A 19,495-nucleotide genomic window follows, 5' to 3' on the forward strand; every position below is an offset into this window, starting at 1 on the left:
ATTCATGACTAATTTTTCTAATTTAAAAGAATAGCGTAACCTTTAATAAAATATATATAAAGTCAAAGTTATGTGTTAAGCTTTTTATTAATGACTAATTTGATGGAGATATTTGTTTGTTGTTTTTGAAGTACAGCATGATTGTAATACCGATTTTTTTCCTTCTTGTTCCTTGAAAAAATGAATAAAAGGAAAAGATATTGTCAAAGGGGCCAAATTTGATTAGTGGATAAATATGATGGATAACTTGAAATTAAACGAAACCTCAGGGTGCAAGGTGAAATTACGGGACATTAAAATCTCCCATCCTTCCCTCTTACGTCGTCTCTGACTCTCTCTGTTTCCGTTTTCCAATTTCCAATCTCCGCGAAAAGCTCTCTGGTCATCAACAGTCCAGTGGTCCACTGTCGCACACAGTACACACACACTCTCCATTCTTTGTCACCACACCGTCTTCAACCTCGCATCTGTCCTCCGTCACGTTGCTCAAATTCAAGGTAAAGCTGCTCAATTCTCAACATGTATTCGTGCTCCTGCCGTCATTTGACGAATTGCGGTGGATTTTAAGCTTGAATTTTGATTCCTTTTTTATATGCTCAGTGAAGTTAAGGACATTGGCAAAATACTTTTGCGTGGAATCGAGGTTAAATATTTGGCAATTGGATTAAGTTTGTAGAAATTCACGCGTTTGCTTCCCAATTCAGTAATCTTGTAGGAATCTTTTCACTTCGTTGCTCATTTTTAGTGAGTCTGTACCTAAGATTTGCTTCATTGATGAATCTTTTTCAATGCTTTTATGCTTCGAAATTTGATAAAGTTGCTTTAATGCTATGTAGATTTCACCTTCAACTTAGGGAAATTGAGGATGTTATAGGACTTGGTAGCTGGGTTTTTTTTTTTTAGATTATTTGCGTTGATTTAGGTGTAGAGATATGAGCAATTCGATAGGGAATAAGGTGCTGCGCCAAAGTTTTCTTCCTTGGACTGTTTTAGAGCCTCGGAGCAGAATCAATTCGACTTCCACTGGTAAAAATACTTTATTTTCACCTCAAGCAACTTCTGCGGCACGAAAATCGCCTATATCAACCGAGTTTCACGGCAGCAAATTGACTGTAAAGGAAAAGAAATTATCAATGGGAAAAGAACGCGGTCTTTCTAGCTTCCCTCGAGCTGTTTTAGCCACCGATCCTTCTTCGCAGGTGATTTTCTATTTTTCCGTTGAACTCACGTGGTATTCTTTTCTTAGGACTTTTTTACACTGGACTGTTCGCTTTACCTTTATGTTTATGAGAGAAAGGATTGTAGTCTTCTCGTAATGTTTAAAACTAGGTAGTTGAGTGTACTTTACTGTCTGGAAGCCATAGTCTTGAGGGGCTTTGTCATTTTACATACAAGGCTAGCTAGCAGAATAAGAGTACATTGTCCTTCTCCATAAGAACACTAATATGGAGATGTGTGCATATTGTTTATAGTTGCATTTTTTTCCGTTCTTGTCCGGTACAGGGATCTAAAGGTGTTGGACTAGTGAGGTTCAGATAATTCAGTTAATTAGCCTTTATGTGATAAGCTGCACTGAGAATTTCTTTAAGTTGAGGTGCATAAAGGAGGTGCACTGAGAAGGTTTTTCAGATACTTGTTAACTGTTACCTTTTCTTGTTTTCTGACAGATTGCGGAAAAGTTCAACCTTGATGGAAATATTGAACTGCAGGTGGGATGGTGTAGTTGGTGGATATTATATCCGATCTTAAATACTTGATACTGCAGTTCTGTTGAGTCTTCCTAAAGTGATTTCTTCACCGTTTCTTTTGAATATATTGGATAAGGAAAACATCTTGGTTAAGTATGTTTTCTGTTTCCCATTGTGCAGGTTGATGTCACGGCCCCTCATTCAGGGGCCAGACCTGCGGTTGACATTAAAGTAACACATGGTGGTGATGACCTAATTCTGCATTGGGGTGCAGTACAAGATAGGAAAGGGTAAGTATGAGAATTATTCTACATATGTGAGACTTTAGTAACCGTTGCATATCCTTTTAATACTTCTCTGTGTTGGTCTAAATCACCAGCAAATGGGTGCTTCCTGATTGTCGTCCAGATGGAACTAAAGTATACAAGAATAGAGCACTTAGAACTCCTTTTGTTAAAGTAAGTTCCAAGTAGCTGTACAATTCAACCAGTGGCATAAACTAACTGGAACATTTATTTAATTTCTTATGCCCGGTTGCTCAAATAACTCATTTATGGTTACACTTCTCTCAGTCTGGTGATATTGCTTCTCTTAGAATTGAGATTGCTGATCCCACAATTCAGGCCATAGAGTTTCTTATTTTTGATGAAGGCCAGAACAAATGGTAATGCAACATTTCATGCTAATTTATAGCGTCCTTGGCTTACAATGAAAGTTAGTATCTCTACTACCTTTTCCTAATTCTCTCCTCTCTCGTTAGGTTTAAGAATAATGGTGACAACTTTTCAATTGGAGTGCCTTCTGGAGGGCCACAGGTTTCAAATGTATCAGTGCCTGAAGATCTTGTGCAGATTCAGGCATATCTGAGGTGGGAAAGAAAAGGGAAACAGATGTATACTCCTGAGCAAGAGAAGGTTAGGAGCCCTTTCTATACAATATTTTAGCATGGAAGTGTCATGTTCTGTGACATTGATGGTGTTGAATTGTTGTTGGAACTTCTATTTTTTGTGTTCATACTATAGAGCACTGTGGTTTTTTTTTTTTTTTTTGGTTCTGCCAAATACAAAACGATACTGTATTTGTTGAGTCGATCAAGATGCACTTTTTACCTCTTCTGGTTCAATGGTAGTTTTTACTTGCTTGGCTTTATAATCTCTTACTTGTTTAAACATTAAATAATTTCTCTGTTCTTAAATGCTGAGAAAGAGCAGAAATGTATGATGATGAGATTTAGTTGTTTTGGGAAATGTAGTTGTTTTCTTTAGGAAATTGTTTCTGTAGTGGTATTAACCAATATAAGAATGATGTCTTTTAGTTTTGAAACAGGAAGATATGCGCTTATAAGTCACTTGTAGTTGGTTCTATTTCTCTTTCTCAGGAGGAGTATGAAGCAGCTCGAACTGAGTTACAGGAGGAAATAGCAAGGGGTACTTCCATCCAGGACCTTCGAGTAAGGTTAACTAAAAGAAATGATGCAAATGAAAGCAAGGATCCACCTGTTCCTGAAAGGAGCAATATCCCTGATGATCTTGTGCAAATACAAGCTTATATACGATGGGAAAGAGCTGGGAAGCCAAACTATTCTCCAGAACAACAGCTTGTAATTCCTTAACTTTGCTTATTACACACTCCCATACACACAGATGCATTATCTGGATATTCTCATCTTGTGCTTATACAAGCATATGAACTAAGATTGCATTGCATTCGTGAAATATTCATTTGGTGTCCTGTGGAACACTGGTGTCAATATAACTTATGATCTGAGTATTTGTGGTAATAGAAAGAATTCAAAGAAGCAAGAAAAGAGCTTCAACTTGAACTACAGAAGGGTACTTCAGTTAGTGAGATACGAGAGAAGATTGTAAAAGGAGAAATACAAACCAAGGTTGCTAAACAACTGGAGAAAAAGAGTTATTTTACTGCTGAAAGAATTCGGAGAAAGAAGAGGGACACCACACAACTTGTAAATAAGTACCCTTCTCGATCTAGAGAAGAGAGGACCTATTCAGAACCACAAGCGCTATCTGCAATTGAGCTATTTGCTAAGGCAAAGGAAGAAGAGGTTGATGGTTCCATCATGGACAAGAAATTATACAATCTGTCTGATGGGAAACTTCTGGTGAGAATTTAATTTTGTGTATGGTGTTGCCCCAGTGAGTAAACTCTTATGCTATAATGGTAAAATTTTATTTCCTTGCTTTATTTGAAGGTATTCAGTGCAAGGTCCTCTAGTAAGATGAAAATTTATCTGGCCTCAGATGTTAAAGAGCCACTTATTCTTCACTGGGCTTTATCCCGGAGACCTGGAGAGTGGATTGTAAGATATTCAAAACTATTTTATTTAGGATGTGCTGGATATATTCTGTAGAAAAAAGTATAATGGGAAATAATGTCTCCCGTTGCACCGTTTATCTTACCTTCAGTTAAGTATTTACAAAGCTAGTGGAAAAATTATGCAGGCACCCCCTTCAAGTGCATCGCCCCCTGGTTCAGTTTCTTTGGATAAAGCCATTGAAACACAATTTTCAAAAACTTCTTCTGACAACTTAACTTACAAGGTGCACTGCTGGGAACTTCGTATGCTTTTTTGTGATCTTGAAATTTTATATTCTAAATAATTCAGGAGAGAACTAGCATATGAAAAATTTGTAGATAGCAATCTCATACTTTAGCTTCAATTCTCAGGTTCAATCCCTTGAAATAGAATTTGAAGATGACAATTATCTGGGAATGCCATTTGTTCTTTTGGCTGATGGGAAATGGATAAAAAACAAAGGATTTGACTTTTATGTTGAATTTGGTGCTAAAACTAAGCAGATTGAGCAGGTCTCTCTCTCTCCCTTTCTTTCACACACACACACAGATGAAGCAACCAAAAATCCCAATTGTATTTTATGTACCTCTTCTTACAGTTGTTGCTTTCAAAATTCTATGACTTTCTAGATGTGGTGACAACTGATTAGACTTATTTTCCAAACTAGGCTGCTGGAGATGGCAGGGGCACAGCAAAGGCTTTGCTGGACAAGATAGCAGAGATGGAAAGTGAGGCTCAGAAATCTTTTATGCACCGGTAAGGACTTTAATTTGACAAATTATGTGTGCCTCTGCTATAGCATAACATCTGTTGAGGTTTCCTAGATTGTCAGGACGAAGTTCTTAAAGCAATATCCTAAATACAGTAGATTTTTAGCCTCCACCTACTTTCCTTTTTTTTTCCTGAAGGTTTTGTATGCAATTCTATAATTCTGTGGGAACATGAACATCAAGTTTTTTCGTGGGTTTTACTGAGCAAATGACATCCAAGGAGCTTAGTAAAGATCCATCATCTGCCTTCAATTGGATGAGGAGTAGTTGACCTGAAACTGCTGGTTCCAATTTTGGTATTGTTGTTGGATAGAACCTTCGCCGATAACTGTTAACCTTCGCCGATAACTGTTTTCTAAAATCTCTCCTTTTTTTTGCTCATTTTTTGTTGTTGATGCAGGAAGAGTTTTTCTAAGTTATTATACTAGTAGCTTTTCTTATATTCTAGATTACGTTGGACTGAAATTATGAGTTCTTGCTCTATGAATGGATCTTGATGTGTCTTAGAAAAACCAGACAGTATGATGAAAATTTGCTCGGTCTGCATGTGCTCTCTGCCTTTTAATTTAGATGGATGTTTCATTGTGTCATAAGAAACCCATTTTAATCTATTTTCTGGTTCTATTATTCATTTATTTTGAATCGCAGTTTATGAGTGTACTTTCCTCTCTTTCAGATTCAATATTGCAGCAGACTTGACAGAAGAAGCTAGGAGTGCTGGTGAATTGGGCTTTGCTGGGATTCTTGTGTGGATGAGATTTATGGCCACTAGACAGTTGATTTGGAATAAGAACTACAACGTAAAGCCCCGGTAATGCAATAAGCTCTTGGGAAAGTTTGAGTTTTTTGATAATTTATTCATGAAAACTGACTGATAAGTTTGGACTTTTACAAGTTCTGCTGTTGCTTTTACTAAAAGTCTCTGTAAAGCATAATTTCCTCTTTTCTCAAACTAAATTCAGCTTCGTTGTGCTCTGATATTGCTGTATGTGAAGTCCTTATCTCTTTATGTTGACTATCTTAATCTCCATTCTATATAGTGAGATAAGCAAGGCTCAGGACAGGCTCACAGAACTACTCCAGAATGTTTATATAGATCAACCACAATATCGTGAAATTTTGCGAATGATTATGTCAACTGTTGGTCGTGGAGGTGAAGGAGATGTGGGCCAGCGCATAAGGGATGAGATCCTTGTTATTCAGGTGGACATTGGAAGCCTTGCTTTATTCTCTCTTTCTGCACATTCTTGCCTCTCTTTCGTGTGACTCACTTGGGCAAGCATTCTTTAAAATTTCAGAGGAAAAATGATTGTAAGGGTGGAATGATGGAGGAGTGGCATCAGAAACTGCATAATAATACAAGCCCAGATGATGTTGTGATCTGTCAGGTATTTTCCGTGGTTGGATTCTACCTTTACGCACTTTATTTCACTAACGATGTGATATATCATTTGTTTACTTACCCTCTTGTAGGCATTGATTGACTATATCAAAAATGACATGGACATCAGTGTTTACTGGAAAACCCTCAAGGAAAATGGTATAACAAAAGAACGCCTCTTGAGTTATGATCGTGCAATCCATTCTGAACCAAATTTTAGGAGAGATCAGAAGGATGGCCTTCTACGTGATCTTGGGAAATACATGAGAACACTGAAGGTTGGTACTTCAAACACATGATAATGTTATAACTCTTTCCGTCTTGTATGTGTAAGGTTTCTCTGAAGTTTGTTTCAGTGTTCTGCTAAGAGTAATGATAAGCAATTAAAATTTTGGACTACCACTAATTGAAAAGTTTGAGATGTTTCCACAGCTCTCCTAATAGTTGAGACTGAAATAAATTCCTTATGTTTGTGGTTTCATTCGCTGAAGCCCAACCACCTTTAGAACAACTGTAATGCTGAGTATGGAATTCCTGTATTGACTTGTGAAATGGAATCTGAAGTAATGATGTAGTCAGAAACTCTGTTACCTTTCCTTTCTGGCAGTGTTGTGGGAAATTGATCTTTTATTCCTGTCGTCTCCTTAATGCGTTTGAGGTTGCATAACTGCATATGGAAAGATGATGTGACAGTCACCTAATTTACTTCCCTATAGTAGTAGTATCATATTTGATAACAACTGCTATTCACTTTTACTTTGCGCAGGCAGTGCATTCTGGTGCTGATGTTGAGTCTGCAATTGCAAATTGCATGGGTTATAGAGCGGAGGTAATCAGATTAATATGTTGTGTTACTTGAATATGGCGTTTCTTGCCATTCTTCCTAAAAGAGCCACTGATTGTCATCAGGGAGAAGGCTTCATGGTTGGAGTGCAGATAAACCCTGTTTCAGGGTTGCCATCAGGATTTCAGGTAGTGTCAAAGATATATTTTATTTGAGCATGGCCTTGATTTTTCCTTTTCAGATTAATGTTTTACATAGATTTCTATTATCCAATGGTGAATCCTTTTTGCAGGAACTGCTACAATTTGTTTTAGAGCATATTGAAGATAAAAATGTGGAAGCTCTACTTGAGGTAGGTAAATTCTTCTTGAGAAATTCTATATTTTATGATTGATAATGTTTTTTATGCCCTTTAAGACACTTTTTAAAAAAATATGGTCTTCAGGGTTTGCTTGAGGCTCGTCAGGAGCTTAAGCCATTACTTTTCAAGCCAAATGACCGCCTTAAGGACCTCATATTTCTGGATCTTGCTCTTGATTCTTCTGTTAGAACAGCTGTAGAAAGGGGCTATGAGGAATTGAATAATGCCAGTCCAGAGGTACTATTTTCCCTTGAATTCCTTTTACCTTCTTTTGGGTGTCTTAGATTCATCAGTGTTCTATTTTGGGCCTAGAATTGTATCTGGATTCTCTGTTCTTCCACTTTGGTACTAGAGCTTTATACAGCTTAATTCTTTATTTATCACCCTGTTGTCTTGTTTTGCAGAAAGTTATGCATTTCATCTCTCTTGTCCTTGAAAACCTCGTGCTTTCAATTGATGATAATGAAGATCTTGTTTATTGCTTAAAGGTAACATTGCATCAATGTCTGTAATTCTTGTTTCCATTCTTTTAATGTGTATTATAGATAGAACCTTGATTTTCCTGAATCTTAAGTTCATTAGATCCAGAACACTTGACAAGTCTGGTAGTATTTTAGGTTTCATGTCTGAGTGAATTCCTATAAAATTCTAGAGAATGTAAAACTTGTTATTTTTCTGGTTGATTAATTGAAAATTTCAGGCCTTATCTCTAATGATGTTCAATGGCAGAACTTTTAGGCTTATCAGAACTCATAAGGAAATTTTTGTACAACCTCTGGTTATTAGGTTATAAAAAATTCTTTTTTCATCTCTGAAAATTATACAAGCATGTTTTGGAAGCACTAAGGAAACTTGACAAAGGGGGTCTGGTTGTGCACCTTCATTATCATGACATAGTTAAGGTGAGTTGTTTGCTTCCTCACATGTGGTGAGTTATCTGCTTCTTTCCATGGCATGTGAGGTGACAAGCATTCTCGATCGTGGCCCAGTGTTCTTTGTTGTTAAGATAGATCCAACAATCACTTTTCAGCTGTTTGCTTGAACTTTTAATGATCAGTAGTTAGTCACAAGTCGCTCAAGTTCAAGGATAACAGGAAATAGCAACACGGGCATGCATAAGCTCTTGCATGAGTGTGCTTTGACTTTTTTATTTTTTACTATTTATATACTAATTAATACTTCTTGAATGTGCTTGACATTTGTCAAGGGATGGGATAAAGCACTAGACATGTCAAAAGGTGGAGATCAAAGCTGCGCCTTATTTGCAAAGTCAGTTCTTGACAGGACGCGACTTGCACTTGCAAGCAAGGCAGAGTGGTACCATCAGTTATTGCAGCCAACTGCAGAGTATCTTGGGTCACAGCTTGGAGTGGACCAATGGGCTGTATGTTAACTGAATTGAACCTGGAGATATGATTATTGCTAAACACTTTAAAGAACCTAGCACCTGGTGTCTTATTCTTCTTTTATCATTACTTTATGCAGGTAAATATATTTACTGAAGAAATGATCCGTGCAGGATCTGCTGCTTCATTATCTGCACTCCTTAATCGGCTTGATCCTATTCTTCGAAAAACTGCTCATTTGGGAAGGTTGATTGGATATGCATCACCCTTATAGAGTTCAATGTGCAATTATGTTAATGCATCAAATATTATTCGTGTATTCATCAATTTCAGTGCATAAAGGTTTACCATGAATTTGTTTCATCTCTCATGAGCTTGAGCCTGATTTTGGAACTCAAATCAAAACTTGAGAGCTGCTTTGAAAGGACTTACGTATATTACCTTATTGTTGCAATCTCTCAATGAGTATGTTAAGTAATACGACTTTCATGGCTTGACACAGTTGGCAGGTTATAAGTCCAGTTGAAGCTGTTGGAAATGTTGTTGTTGTGGATAAATTACTCTCTGTCCAGAATAAATCATATGAAAGAAAAACAATTTTGGTGGCAAAATCTGTAAAAGGAGAGGAAGAAATTCCTGATGGTACTGTTGCTGTGTTGACACCAGACATGCCAGATGTTCTCTCTCATGTTTCTGTTCGAGCAAGAAACAGCAAGGTAGTGCCCTCGATTAGCCTGAGTTTAATTGTTTTTGGAGAACAGTTGAACGCTAATGTGCCCTTGGAAATGTGTCTTCGTGTTGATAGGTATGCTTTGCTACATGCTTTGATTCCAGTATATTGGCTGATCTCCAGGCCAAGGAGGGGAAGTTCTTGCGCTTGAAACCTACTTCCGCTGATATAATTTATAGGTGTGCTCACCAATCACATACTTCTCTGGGTACATTTGTTGTAGGACACATGATTAAATGTCATTTGGTGGTTGTCAATGCAGAGCTCCTCTCTTGTGGAGTTCACTGGAAATGCATCCTCTGTGGAAATTAAACTAACTTTTGTTTATGACATAAATTTTCAGTGAGGTAACAGAAAGTGAGCTGAAAAGTTCAAGTAACTTGAATGATGCTGGCCCGTTACCATCTATTACTTTAGTTAGAAAGCAGTTTGGCGGTAAATATGCATTATCATCCAAGGAATTCACTAGTGAAATGGTGAGGCTTCATACATCAGATTTTCTTTTATTTTCCTTTCACATGATACTCTCAAGATTCCAACATGTACTTCTTAAGTGTATAACTTATACTCTTTCCTCTTTGTCAGGTTGGAGCTAAGTCACGGAATATTGCATACCTCGAAGGAAAAGTACCATCTTGGATTGGGATCCCTACCTCGGTTGCCCTTCCATTTGGAGTTTTTGAGAAAGTTCTTTCAGATTATTTGAACAAGGTATATTCATATTCAGAGTCTCATGCATTTGTATTGTTATCCAATGAAAGTCGTGTGCCTTCTCTTAATAATAGGGTATGGCTGGCCTGGTGCAGTTTTTTTTTTTTTTTTAAACTGACTCTATATTGCTTTACACTTGTAGCTAGTTAGACAATGGATTTCTTTCTTAAAATGTGAACGATAATGAATCGATAGAAGAGGCAAACCTACTTGCTTCTTTGTTAGTAAATTAGCTGCTTATTCTTGAGTTTGGTGTAAGGTTGACATTTATAATCTAGAAACCAGGCGCTTATTAAATAATCTATTAAATTGTTCACATGCAGCTGATGAATAATAAAGTTGTAGGGTAATTTTAGCTGGTTATAATACTTACACAGAAAAGAAACTAAATAAATAACCTTTCAAGTAATGTTGCAATGTTGTAAAGTTGTACAGTAATTTTAGCTGTAATGTTGACATCGATGAGCTGTAATGTTGTAAAGTTGTAGGGTAATTTTAGCTTATTATAATACTTACACTGAAATGAAACTAAATAAATAACCTTTCAAGTAACTTTTGACACTTAAATATTCATTTTCATTTTCTTGTTACTTTATAAGCTTAGATTGGATCTTTGTTATCTGGAGGAGATCAAGGCACCTCTCTTGCTCTTATTACTATTTGTAGTTTTTATTATTTTTGTGGCATTTAATTTTCATTCTAATTGTGAATGGTACTTGACAGGAAGTGGCAGCAAAAGTCAAGGATCTGAAGAGGAAATTACACAGAGGAGACTTCCAAGTCCTTGGTGACATTCGCAGGACAGTTTTGGACCTTGCGGCACCATCGCAGCTGGTATGCTATATTATTTTCTTGTCTTTATTGTCCAATTATTTGACCTTCCGAAAATTGAGATTGAGATGCTTATGCTTCTTGATCTTTCCCTTGAAATTTTCTTCAAGAAAGAAATATCCTCGATGACACACGCCTTCTAAGATTTTTGTTCAGTTTATATGGTTGGTTTCAGCTCTTCCACCTTTCATACTGGATCCTCAAGGATGTTTGCTCTCTCAATTCATTATATATAGGTGCTCTAGAGTTGATAATCCTTGAATCTTGTTTGGGCCATGATTTTGGGAGTTGTCATGGTTTTGTCTTCTCTATAAACCTGACCTGAGGAACACATCGTTTACCTTTCAGCACATCACGAGTCTTAAGTATAGTATCACTATTGGATTTCAACCTCAGCTAACACCTTTCGTGAGATTTACATAGGTAAAGGAACTTAAAGACAAGATGCAGAGTTCTGGCCTTCCTTGGCCTGGCGATGAAGGCCAGCAACGATGGGAACAAGCTTGGATGGCTATAAAAAAGGTGGAGCTATATGTCTTTCGCTGCAAGCTTATCTTCATTACTTTGTTTTTGTCTCTTTGAGGCGAAGAATTCTTTGAGTTCCATATAGGAATAGAAGATTCAAAACTAGAATTAGCTTCATGTTGTCTTGTGTAGATAGTGGAAAAGAGTAATTCTTCTTTCTAGATTTTATAGCTTGGATTCTTGTGGTAATATCAAGGTGATCTGTGAATATTTGTTACTGGTTTAAGTGTTTCTGGTGTATTAAGAGCATTTGGGGCTTGAACATTGTGGTTTCTCATTTGCCAGGTCTGGGCTTCAAAGTGGAATGAGAGAGCATACTTCAGCACAAGAAAGGTCAGACTTGACCATGATTATCTCAGCATGGCAGTCCTTGTTCAAGAGATAATAAATGCAGATTATGCATTTGTTATCCATACTACTAATCCATCTTCAGGAGACTCATCAGAAATATATGCTGAGGTAAACCTAACTTGTAGTCAATAGTGTTGTTGTATGTCAAAACCAAGGGAATTTTATGTCCCATTACCTTCTGCCTTCAGTTAGAAGGAAAAAATTCTCCTATTTATGGAGTCGCGGACAATGTTTTAGTACATTACCAGTTAGAACAAAGTTTTTAGTGACGATACCCTTAAGATATTCTACTGTAGTGGATGTGAACCTAGTTTATTCAGCAGACTGTTAATCGGCATGCCTTTTCAGAAGTACTGTTAAAATAAGTAATGAATGTTTTAACATTTTTGGAACAGGTGGTCAAGGGTCTCGGAGAGACGCTTGTAGGAGCTTATCCAGGCCGCGCGCTGAGTTTTATCTGCAAGAAGAATAGTCTCAATTCTCCTGAGGTGGGTGGCAGAATACTTCAATCTTGATATCTAAAATTTTTGCACATCTTATGCTTGTGTTTTAGTTCAAATTTTAACCATGTTTATACTGACAGCGAACAAAATTTACCCTGAACATGTACACACAAAACTCAAAGTAATACAAAATGTGATTTCTAGAATATGCAGCTTAGACAAATTGAGCTGTCATTTTGTGTATCAGTGTCTTCTGTGATCATCTGATTATACGTTACCCATTCTTGTTGCAAGTTTCTTACCTGTCACAGCTGTGGATTTTACTTACCTTTTGAACTGTCATTGTTGATTAGCCACCTGACACAAAAGGAACCAGTTAGGAGCAAGTAATTTATCTGTTGAATTTATTTAGAGGTGTCAACCTCAACTCAATTATATTGACCCACCCAAACCTGCCCACTAATAGTGGACTTGGGTATGTAATGATCTTTGAATGAGTATGAATGGGTACCCAATGAAATCTATTTACTTGGTAGGTAGTGGATCAACTTGGCTTACCCATTTAAAAATAGAATTTCAAGTGAGTTATAAATGGGTATCATACCCATTTCTTAAATGGGTATAAATGAGTTGATTTATTTTGACCTATTTATTAAATGGGTATAAATGAGTTGACCTAATTATATCCATCATCCAATATGACCTACTCAAATTTGCTCGAGTCATCTATTTTGACACCTCTAAATTTATTTCATCATAGATTCCTTGGTTTTCATCTTTTGTTTTGTAAAAGGTGGTTGCTACAATCGACTGTCATGTCTATCGACATCATTCATGGATTGAGAATTTTCAGGTATTGGGTTACCCCAGCAAACCCATAGGACTTTTCATAAGGCGATCTATAATCTTCCGATCAGATTCCAATGGTGAAGATCTTGAAGGATATGCTGGTGCTGGTCTCTATGACAGGTAAAGTGATTTCCTAACCAAATGAGCTTCTCCAGTTGCACTGTTATTCAAAAATGTTTCCTTTCACTTCCAAGCCCTCTAACTACTAGCATCATCTGAGATTCTGAATTATAGACGTTGCAGAAAGAAACTAGTTCCTCATACTGATCAACACGAATTTATGTTCTGCTTGCTGCAGTGTTCCAATGGATGAAGAGGAGAAAATTGTGCTTGATTACTCCTCAGACCCATTAATCACTGATAGCAACTTCCGCCAATCAATCCTCTCTAACATAGCACGTGCAGGAAATGCGATTGAAGAGTTGTATGGATCTTCTCAAGACATTGAAGGTGTGGTAAAGGATGGAAAAATATATGTTGTCCAGACCAGGCCCCAGATGTGAGCTAATGTCTTGGTTTGTTTGTCTTATGCATCAATATACAGAGGAATATTTACTTGTTTGCACTAGATATGGCCGTATAAAACAATTCAACGACCACAACCCTCAATACTCATCCAGAAGGGGTGGTGGTCTTAGGGGTCTTGTGGGCAAAGCGAACAAGAAGGTGGAGCAGTAACTAATGGGACTTGAGGGTACGGAAGCTGAACGTTGCCATGCAAATTTATAACACGAAACCCATTTTTCTGGGACATTTGATTGATATCCAATTCTATTGTTGTTGTAATAATAAGAAGTCCCATCAAGAGCTGTAATGGATATTACAGTGTAAAAGTTCAATATGATTAATATATAACAGAAATTTATTTCCCATACAAGAGGAATAGCAAATAGAGTACTTCAGAAAGAGGGGCATCCTTCAACAGCAAAAGCTGATGCATTCAGCCACACTTCATTTAAACGTCCAGAAAGATGAGAGGAGGCATTATATTGGGCAATCGAGAAGATAGCTGTATCTTCCAAGATTTTCGTCCTTCCATCGAAGATTTTGTTTAATGTGACCACGAAAGCCCTAGTTTCGTTTCTGATGCTTTCATCTTGAGCGAACCCAGAAAAGCTTTTTACTGCTAAGCATTGGCTAGTCCATCTTTCAAACTGCAAATCAAGTTCAGTTTTGGGCAGTGGCGGTGCAGCCGCATATTTTGCTGGAAGGTAAAACTTGACATAACAGTCAGGGCCATGCGTTCCCGGCACGATAGTGGTTAGGATAGGAGCAGTAATCACCATTTGAGAAGAGTTGAGGTTGGCACCGCGAATATATTGATACACCCTGCGATCAAGGTTGCAACCGTAAAAGTTAACGAGCTATATCGACAAATAGGGGGTCAAAGCTGTAATTGGATTGTCTGAGATGGTCCGCATGAGTATTTTTCGTCATGGGGATCATTCTGCTTTAGACCATGGTCATGGGTTCTCACGGTTTTATTTCTTCAAGAGAACCAAGATCGCCATGGATTTTGTCTTTAAATCTGGGTAGATAACTAACCAATTTTTTTCGGAAAAAAGGATAGGCTCAACCTACTACTAAGAGGGTCACATGACCGAATTACATGCCCCGTTATCGTTTTGTAAGTGCAAGGAACAGACATAGACTCAAGAAATATTCAAATGGCAGTGTCTATAGATGCACTATGCTGGTGAAGCGGATGGAGATACTTGGCATAGAAAGAAACGAAAGAAAAAAGCGTGGCCAGTGGCCGCTACACTTAAATTCAAGATGCGAAGACTGGAGAGAGGATGGTGACCTGTGAAAACCATCTTTTGTGGATTTTTCGAATGAAGTAGCATTTCTAACGGCAGCCGACACCCAGAAGGATTCTTCGTATAACCTGATCTCAACATCAGATTCCAAGTACTGCAGAATCACACGGTATTCTGGAGACTCAATGCTGCTGACGTAGTTGATCATTGTGAGTAAGATGATGAGGAATTTTAAAATCATCAGCATCCATGTTTTCTCCTCCAACTCCTCCATTTTGTTGTTAAAATCTGTTTCCTAGTTTGTAAAACTGATTTGCATGTCGCGTTTGAGCTTTTTTGGCCGCTTTAAATAGATTCAATAATATTCCTTTGCCTCGACAAATCTAAGGTTTTGATATTTATTTGATAGTGTATTTCTTTAATTTACAAATCAGGCTGTTCATTTATTTTGCCCCTCTTACGTGCTGATATTGGCCTTCCCTCCTTCGCATTAATTAAAGAATAAGTTCACAACCAGCACGACCATGGCCTCGGTGCATTACGGTCACAATCTCGTCCACAGAATCCACAACAAACATAAAATTCTTATGCAGAGCACTATGGAGGTTCGTGGAAGCAACTTACTTATACCAAAGCAACTTAATTATACTTTGCACCCCACCTGCAATTTTCTCTCCACTTCTACAGATAAAGATATAGTTTGATATAGCAAGTTGGCCTGGACTCATTCAGCATAGCCGATTTAATTTTTGCAATAGATAACGTAAAAATTCTCGTATCTAAACCACTACAATATTTATTCAAAAAAAACCCAAAAGAAAAGGGAATATAGTAGAACATATTCTCTTCCACGAAAAGGAAATAGTAGAACAATGAAAAAAATCCCAAAAAAAAAAAAGGAATTCTACGAGACAGTTTACCTTTGTCAAAGATACAATCAGGATTCTAAACCATTTTTTCATAGCTTTGATAATTAAATATAATAAGTCGTACGTAATAGGCTTTGCATGACAAGATTATTCATGATGATTTTTGTTCTTTGTTAAAAGAAGATTTTAACCAGAGAATTCAGAGCAAGTTAATACCCTTTTTTTTTTTCGATACGATAGCTTCCTATATTATGGGAAGGAGAGCCTGAACTGAAGAGATCTTGGGGTAATCCGGAGTGGACTGAATCACCACCGGATCAGACGAGTGCACTACGCACCCGTCTGGATTTTTCAAGCAAGGCCACATTTAATTGTGATAAGTTGATGGAAAGTAAGGTTTAAACGCTTGGCTCCTACCCTAACAAGCCTTAATGCATTGGTAGTGGCCACTAGCTCAAAGGCCGGTGGTTTAAGTTAATACCCTTGTCATTTGAGTTGGGTTTTAGGGACAATAATTACTGTGAGTAAAAACTAGTAGTTCATAAAATGTAGCCCAATCCTTTGGACTGAGAATAGATGGGTTAAACCCTAGTTAATGGGCCAGATCTAATTCGATGAGGCATCCCTCTATTCCACGCCCAAATCCAAAATCACCACCTCACCAAAACTTTGGCCCTCGTAAATTTTGTGCTGAGGATCCGTTTGTTTCAGGCGAAAAAAAATATTTTTCTGATTGATTGTGTTTGGTTGTACACAAGTTACTGAAAATATTTTATTGTGTAAAAGATTTTCACTCATCCTATGTAAAAGTTGTTTTCTGGAACACACGCGTCCCGCTTGATAAAGGTGTCCGTCAAACTTTCAAAACTTATAGCGTGTTCAAAATAAAATAAAAAAAAGGCCTCACCCTGCTGACCCTATTCTAGTAATTAATTATGTATAATAGAGACATTCTTTTCTAGAAAAGCTTTCAACAATGAGAGTGCAAGATATATGTCACAATAAGCATTACGTGTGATTGATATTTGACAATGAATGGCCAGCAATTTGTTTATTGCTTAAGGAGAAAATTTTTATTCATGTATACATTTCTCTAAGATTTTTTTAAAATTAAACAACGAGATAAAAAAATTTATTTTGCATGAAAAGAAGTATGTGGTTATAATGCGTAGAAAATAAAGATAGAGGTAAAAGTGAAAATATTTCAAAAGTTATACAAACACCAGAAAATGAAAGTAAGAAAATATTTTCAACAGACCAACCAAACGGACCCTAAAATTTTGTCAAATTTTCCGACTTTACACGTTATTGAGAACTAGGAGAACTTGCCGACCAAATCTATGGAAGTCTCGATCCTTTTACCTTTTTTTTTTTTTTTTATCTTTGATTCTTTGTCATAGTCAATCAATATGTATTGTCAATGACTCTTATGCTAATGCCTTATAAGAAGGACCTTTCGGTGGCTGAATATGTTTCGCTTTAGTCCTAAGCTGATTAATTTCAATAAACCCTTTCCATACCATAGTCTTCGTAGAATGCTACACACACCATCAATATTCACCGCCCTTAATAAGAAGCTGGCAACAATCACTCCCAAAATTTTTCAAATATATCTTCCAGACAGTAAACCTTTAATATATTAAACTCCGGGTTTGGCGAGAACGAGGAGGTGCCTAATTAGATGCCTTAATAGTTCATATCATGACCAGAAAAACAACAGGCCGGTCCTGCCACCCCTGATGCATATTGTACTTTGGGATGCAGACCTCACGATATTGCGGAAAAGTAAAAACAACCAAACCTCTTTTTTTTTCGGGTGAAAAGATTAGTGTCATTCGTTAGCCCTACCCGTGTACAAGACGGCCGAATTGTGTTAATATATATATACAGCGATGATGGATTTAAAACAGAGTCTTAGAGGAGGTGCATGCAATCAATCAAGAACAGTTGGATCGTAATAATGGGATGTTACAATGTGAAGCAATAAGAAAAGAATTTGTTCAGGAATATGTAGTCGGCACGAGGAACATCATCAAGTGCATCATGATGATGCAATGGGGAGTTGGCCCATGAGAAGGGATGATTCATGATGCTGCGAGCATGCTACACACAGTCACACACCTAAAAAAGAAGTGGAAGGATGGATGGATAGATTAGAGAAAGGTTAGCAACATTTCATTTCTTTCCAAGGGTTCCCACCAGCCCACCCTTCCTTCTCAAATCATGGTTGGTTTAGGGAAATCTCCACTTTGGACTGGACTACTCTGATGGATGTGGTCAGCGACATCTCTCAATGCCCCTGTCCCTCTCTTTGCGAAATTGCGAATTGCCAACCTTTTTTTTTTTTTTTTTTGTTGGCTATTTGTTTCAACTTCCATTGAATTGGTTAAGAAAGCTGACCTTGCTGCTTCGACACCATCATTGCTTAACATTGCCTTTCCTTAGCCAAAACCTTTAATCGTCTCTCATCTTTACCTTTTTAATTGTCCCTTTAAAGGTTGTAATATGATGCACACATGCATGCAGGGTAATGTGCCGATTAACCAATAGCTAGAAAGCTACAAAATGCGTTAGTAATAGAAGAAAAACACTTATTAATTCTCACAGTTGTGTCCCGCTCGATGCATGTATATATGATAATTAATTTGAATGGGGTTACAAGAGATTCTTAATGATTTTTTTTTTTAACGATAGGAATGCGTGGTTTTAATCATTTCCAATTAGCTCTCCAACAAGCTGTTAATTGCTCTGGAGTAACTAATAAGTATCCAAAATGTGTGTAAGAAAATGGAAGCAGTGAAAAAGTAAAAGAGCTGGATTGACTTAACCACCATGTATGTCTGTGGATAACTTGGAAAGATGCTTCCGAAAGTTCCCGTCCCTACGTTCCAAACAAACCATCTCCCAAATTGTACCGCTCTTTATCTATCATGATTCCATTTGATTTTACCGCTTTTCGTGTGCCATGACGGATATGTACTAAGATAAGATGCCATCCATCCCTTTAATGTCCGATGTTTTCCCAAAGTCAAGGTGATTTGATGTTATCCTTACTGGAAATCAATTCGATCGGTAGGAAATATCTTTTCACTGCAAGAAGCTTCTTGCATTGGCCAAACACAAAAACTGCAAGAATTTCCGCACTTTTAACATCAAACGCTAAATAAATTCAAGACTCGTATCGTCAGCACACCACACACCTAGCTAGGTAAGGTAAGACGACGATAACCACTGGTTTTAACAAGAACCTGCTGAAACGCTCCAGCAACATGTACTCGAAGCGCCTTCCAAGAACTGGAGCAAAAAGTGTGTTGCGTGCTGGTTAGCCCATATTCCATTATTCCTTCCTTGGCGCTAAATTCATCTACTGGACAAGTTGCTTACGTGCAATTATACAAATCAGTTCAGAATACGTGCTACTTTCTTGAAGCGTTTTTGCGCCTCTTCTAGTCTAGTAGCAGTAGGTATAAGAATACTTAAGATTTTTAAGTCAAGGAAATACATCTGTGTAATCATGACAACAGGCCGACCCGGCCCTTGGAATTCAAACCAGTTAGTATTAAATATATATTATTATTCTCTCTTTTGTCACCATTTTCATTATTGTCACAGGGAGGTAGAGAATTTCAGGGCTCATAAAGCTCTCTTTTGGCACTTGTGGGCTCCTATTGGCTAGGAATTTCAGGTCCTGGTCTGTTTTCTTGGCTATGACTCGTAAGAGATTTGGTCAAACAACCATCCAGGAAATTATAGGCAGGCCCCAGCCAATTTCTGCTCAA

General features: G+C 37.4%; 2 protein-coding genes across 3 annotated transcripts; one reads left to right on the forward strand and one right to left on the reverse strand.

Annotated features, from left to right (window-relative positions):
- The first annotated feature begins 333 nt into the window (after positions 1-333).
- LOC113719293 (alpha-glucan water dikinase, chloroplastic) lies at positions 334-13,964 on the forward strand. Of its 2 annotated transcripts, none has more exons than XM_027244499.2 (34): positions 334-497; positions 923-1,199; positions 1,668-1,709; positions 1,869-1,978; positions 2,068-2,146; positions 2,261-2,352; positions 2,449-2,602; positions 3,067-3,288; positions 3,472-3,810; positions 3,901-4,008; positions 4,151-4,249; positions 4,377-4,517; positions 4,673-4,761; positions 5,452-5,586; positions 5,816-5,978; positions 6,074-6,163; positions 6,249-6,434; positions 6,923-6,985; positions 7,066-7,128; positions 7,233-7,292; positions 7,386-7,538; positions 7,706-7,789; positions 8,509-8,685; positions 8,787-8,893; positions 9,150-9,363; positions 9,453-9,556; positions 9,721-9,853; positions 9,963-10,088; positions 10,812-10,922; positions 11,343-11,441; positions 11,730-11,903; positions 12,191-12,283; positions 13,092-13,207; positions 13,386-13,964. In XM_027244499.2, the coding sequence occupies exons 2-34, from the start codon at positions 933-935 to the stop codon at positions 13,588-13,590; spliced, it is 4,398 nt and encodes a 1,465-aa protein (XP_027100300.2). In that variant the 5' UTR covers positions 334-497; positions 923-932; the 3' UTR covers positions 13,591-13,964. The 2 variants fall into 2 exon arrangements, with proteins under 2 accessions (XP_027100300.2, XP_071927498.1); XM_072071397.1 differs by having other exon boundaries at positions 358-497; positions 837-1,199.
- LOC113719294 (uncharacterized) lies at positions 13,904-15,233 on the reverse strand. Its single transcript, XM_027244500.2, has 2 exons — positions 14,892-15,233; positions 13,904-14,416 (listed from the first exon to the last, which is right to left on the reverse strand). Exons 1-2 carry the CDS (start codon positions 15,119-15,121, stop codon positions 13,987-13,989), a joined length of 660 nt encoding a protein of 219 aa, XP_027100301.2. The 5' UTR covers positions 15,122-15,233; the 3' UTR covers positions 13,904-13,986.
- Positions 15,234-19,495: the final 4,262 nt, after the last annotated feature.

The sequence above is a fragment of the Coffea arabica genome, chromosome 11c (assembly GCF_036785885.1).
Source record: "Coffea arabica cultivar ET-39 chromosome 11c, Coffea Arabica ET-39 HiFi, whole genome shotgun sequence".
In the NCBI taxonomy this organism is placed as follows: Eukaryota; Viridiplantae; Streptophyta; class Magnoliopsida; order Gentianales; family Rubiaceae; genus Coffea; species Coffea arabica.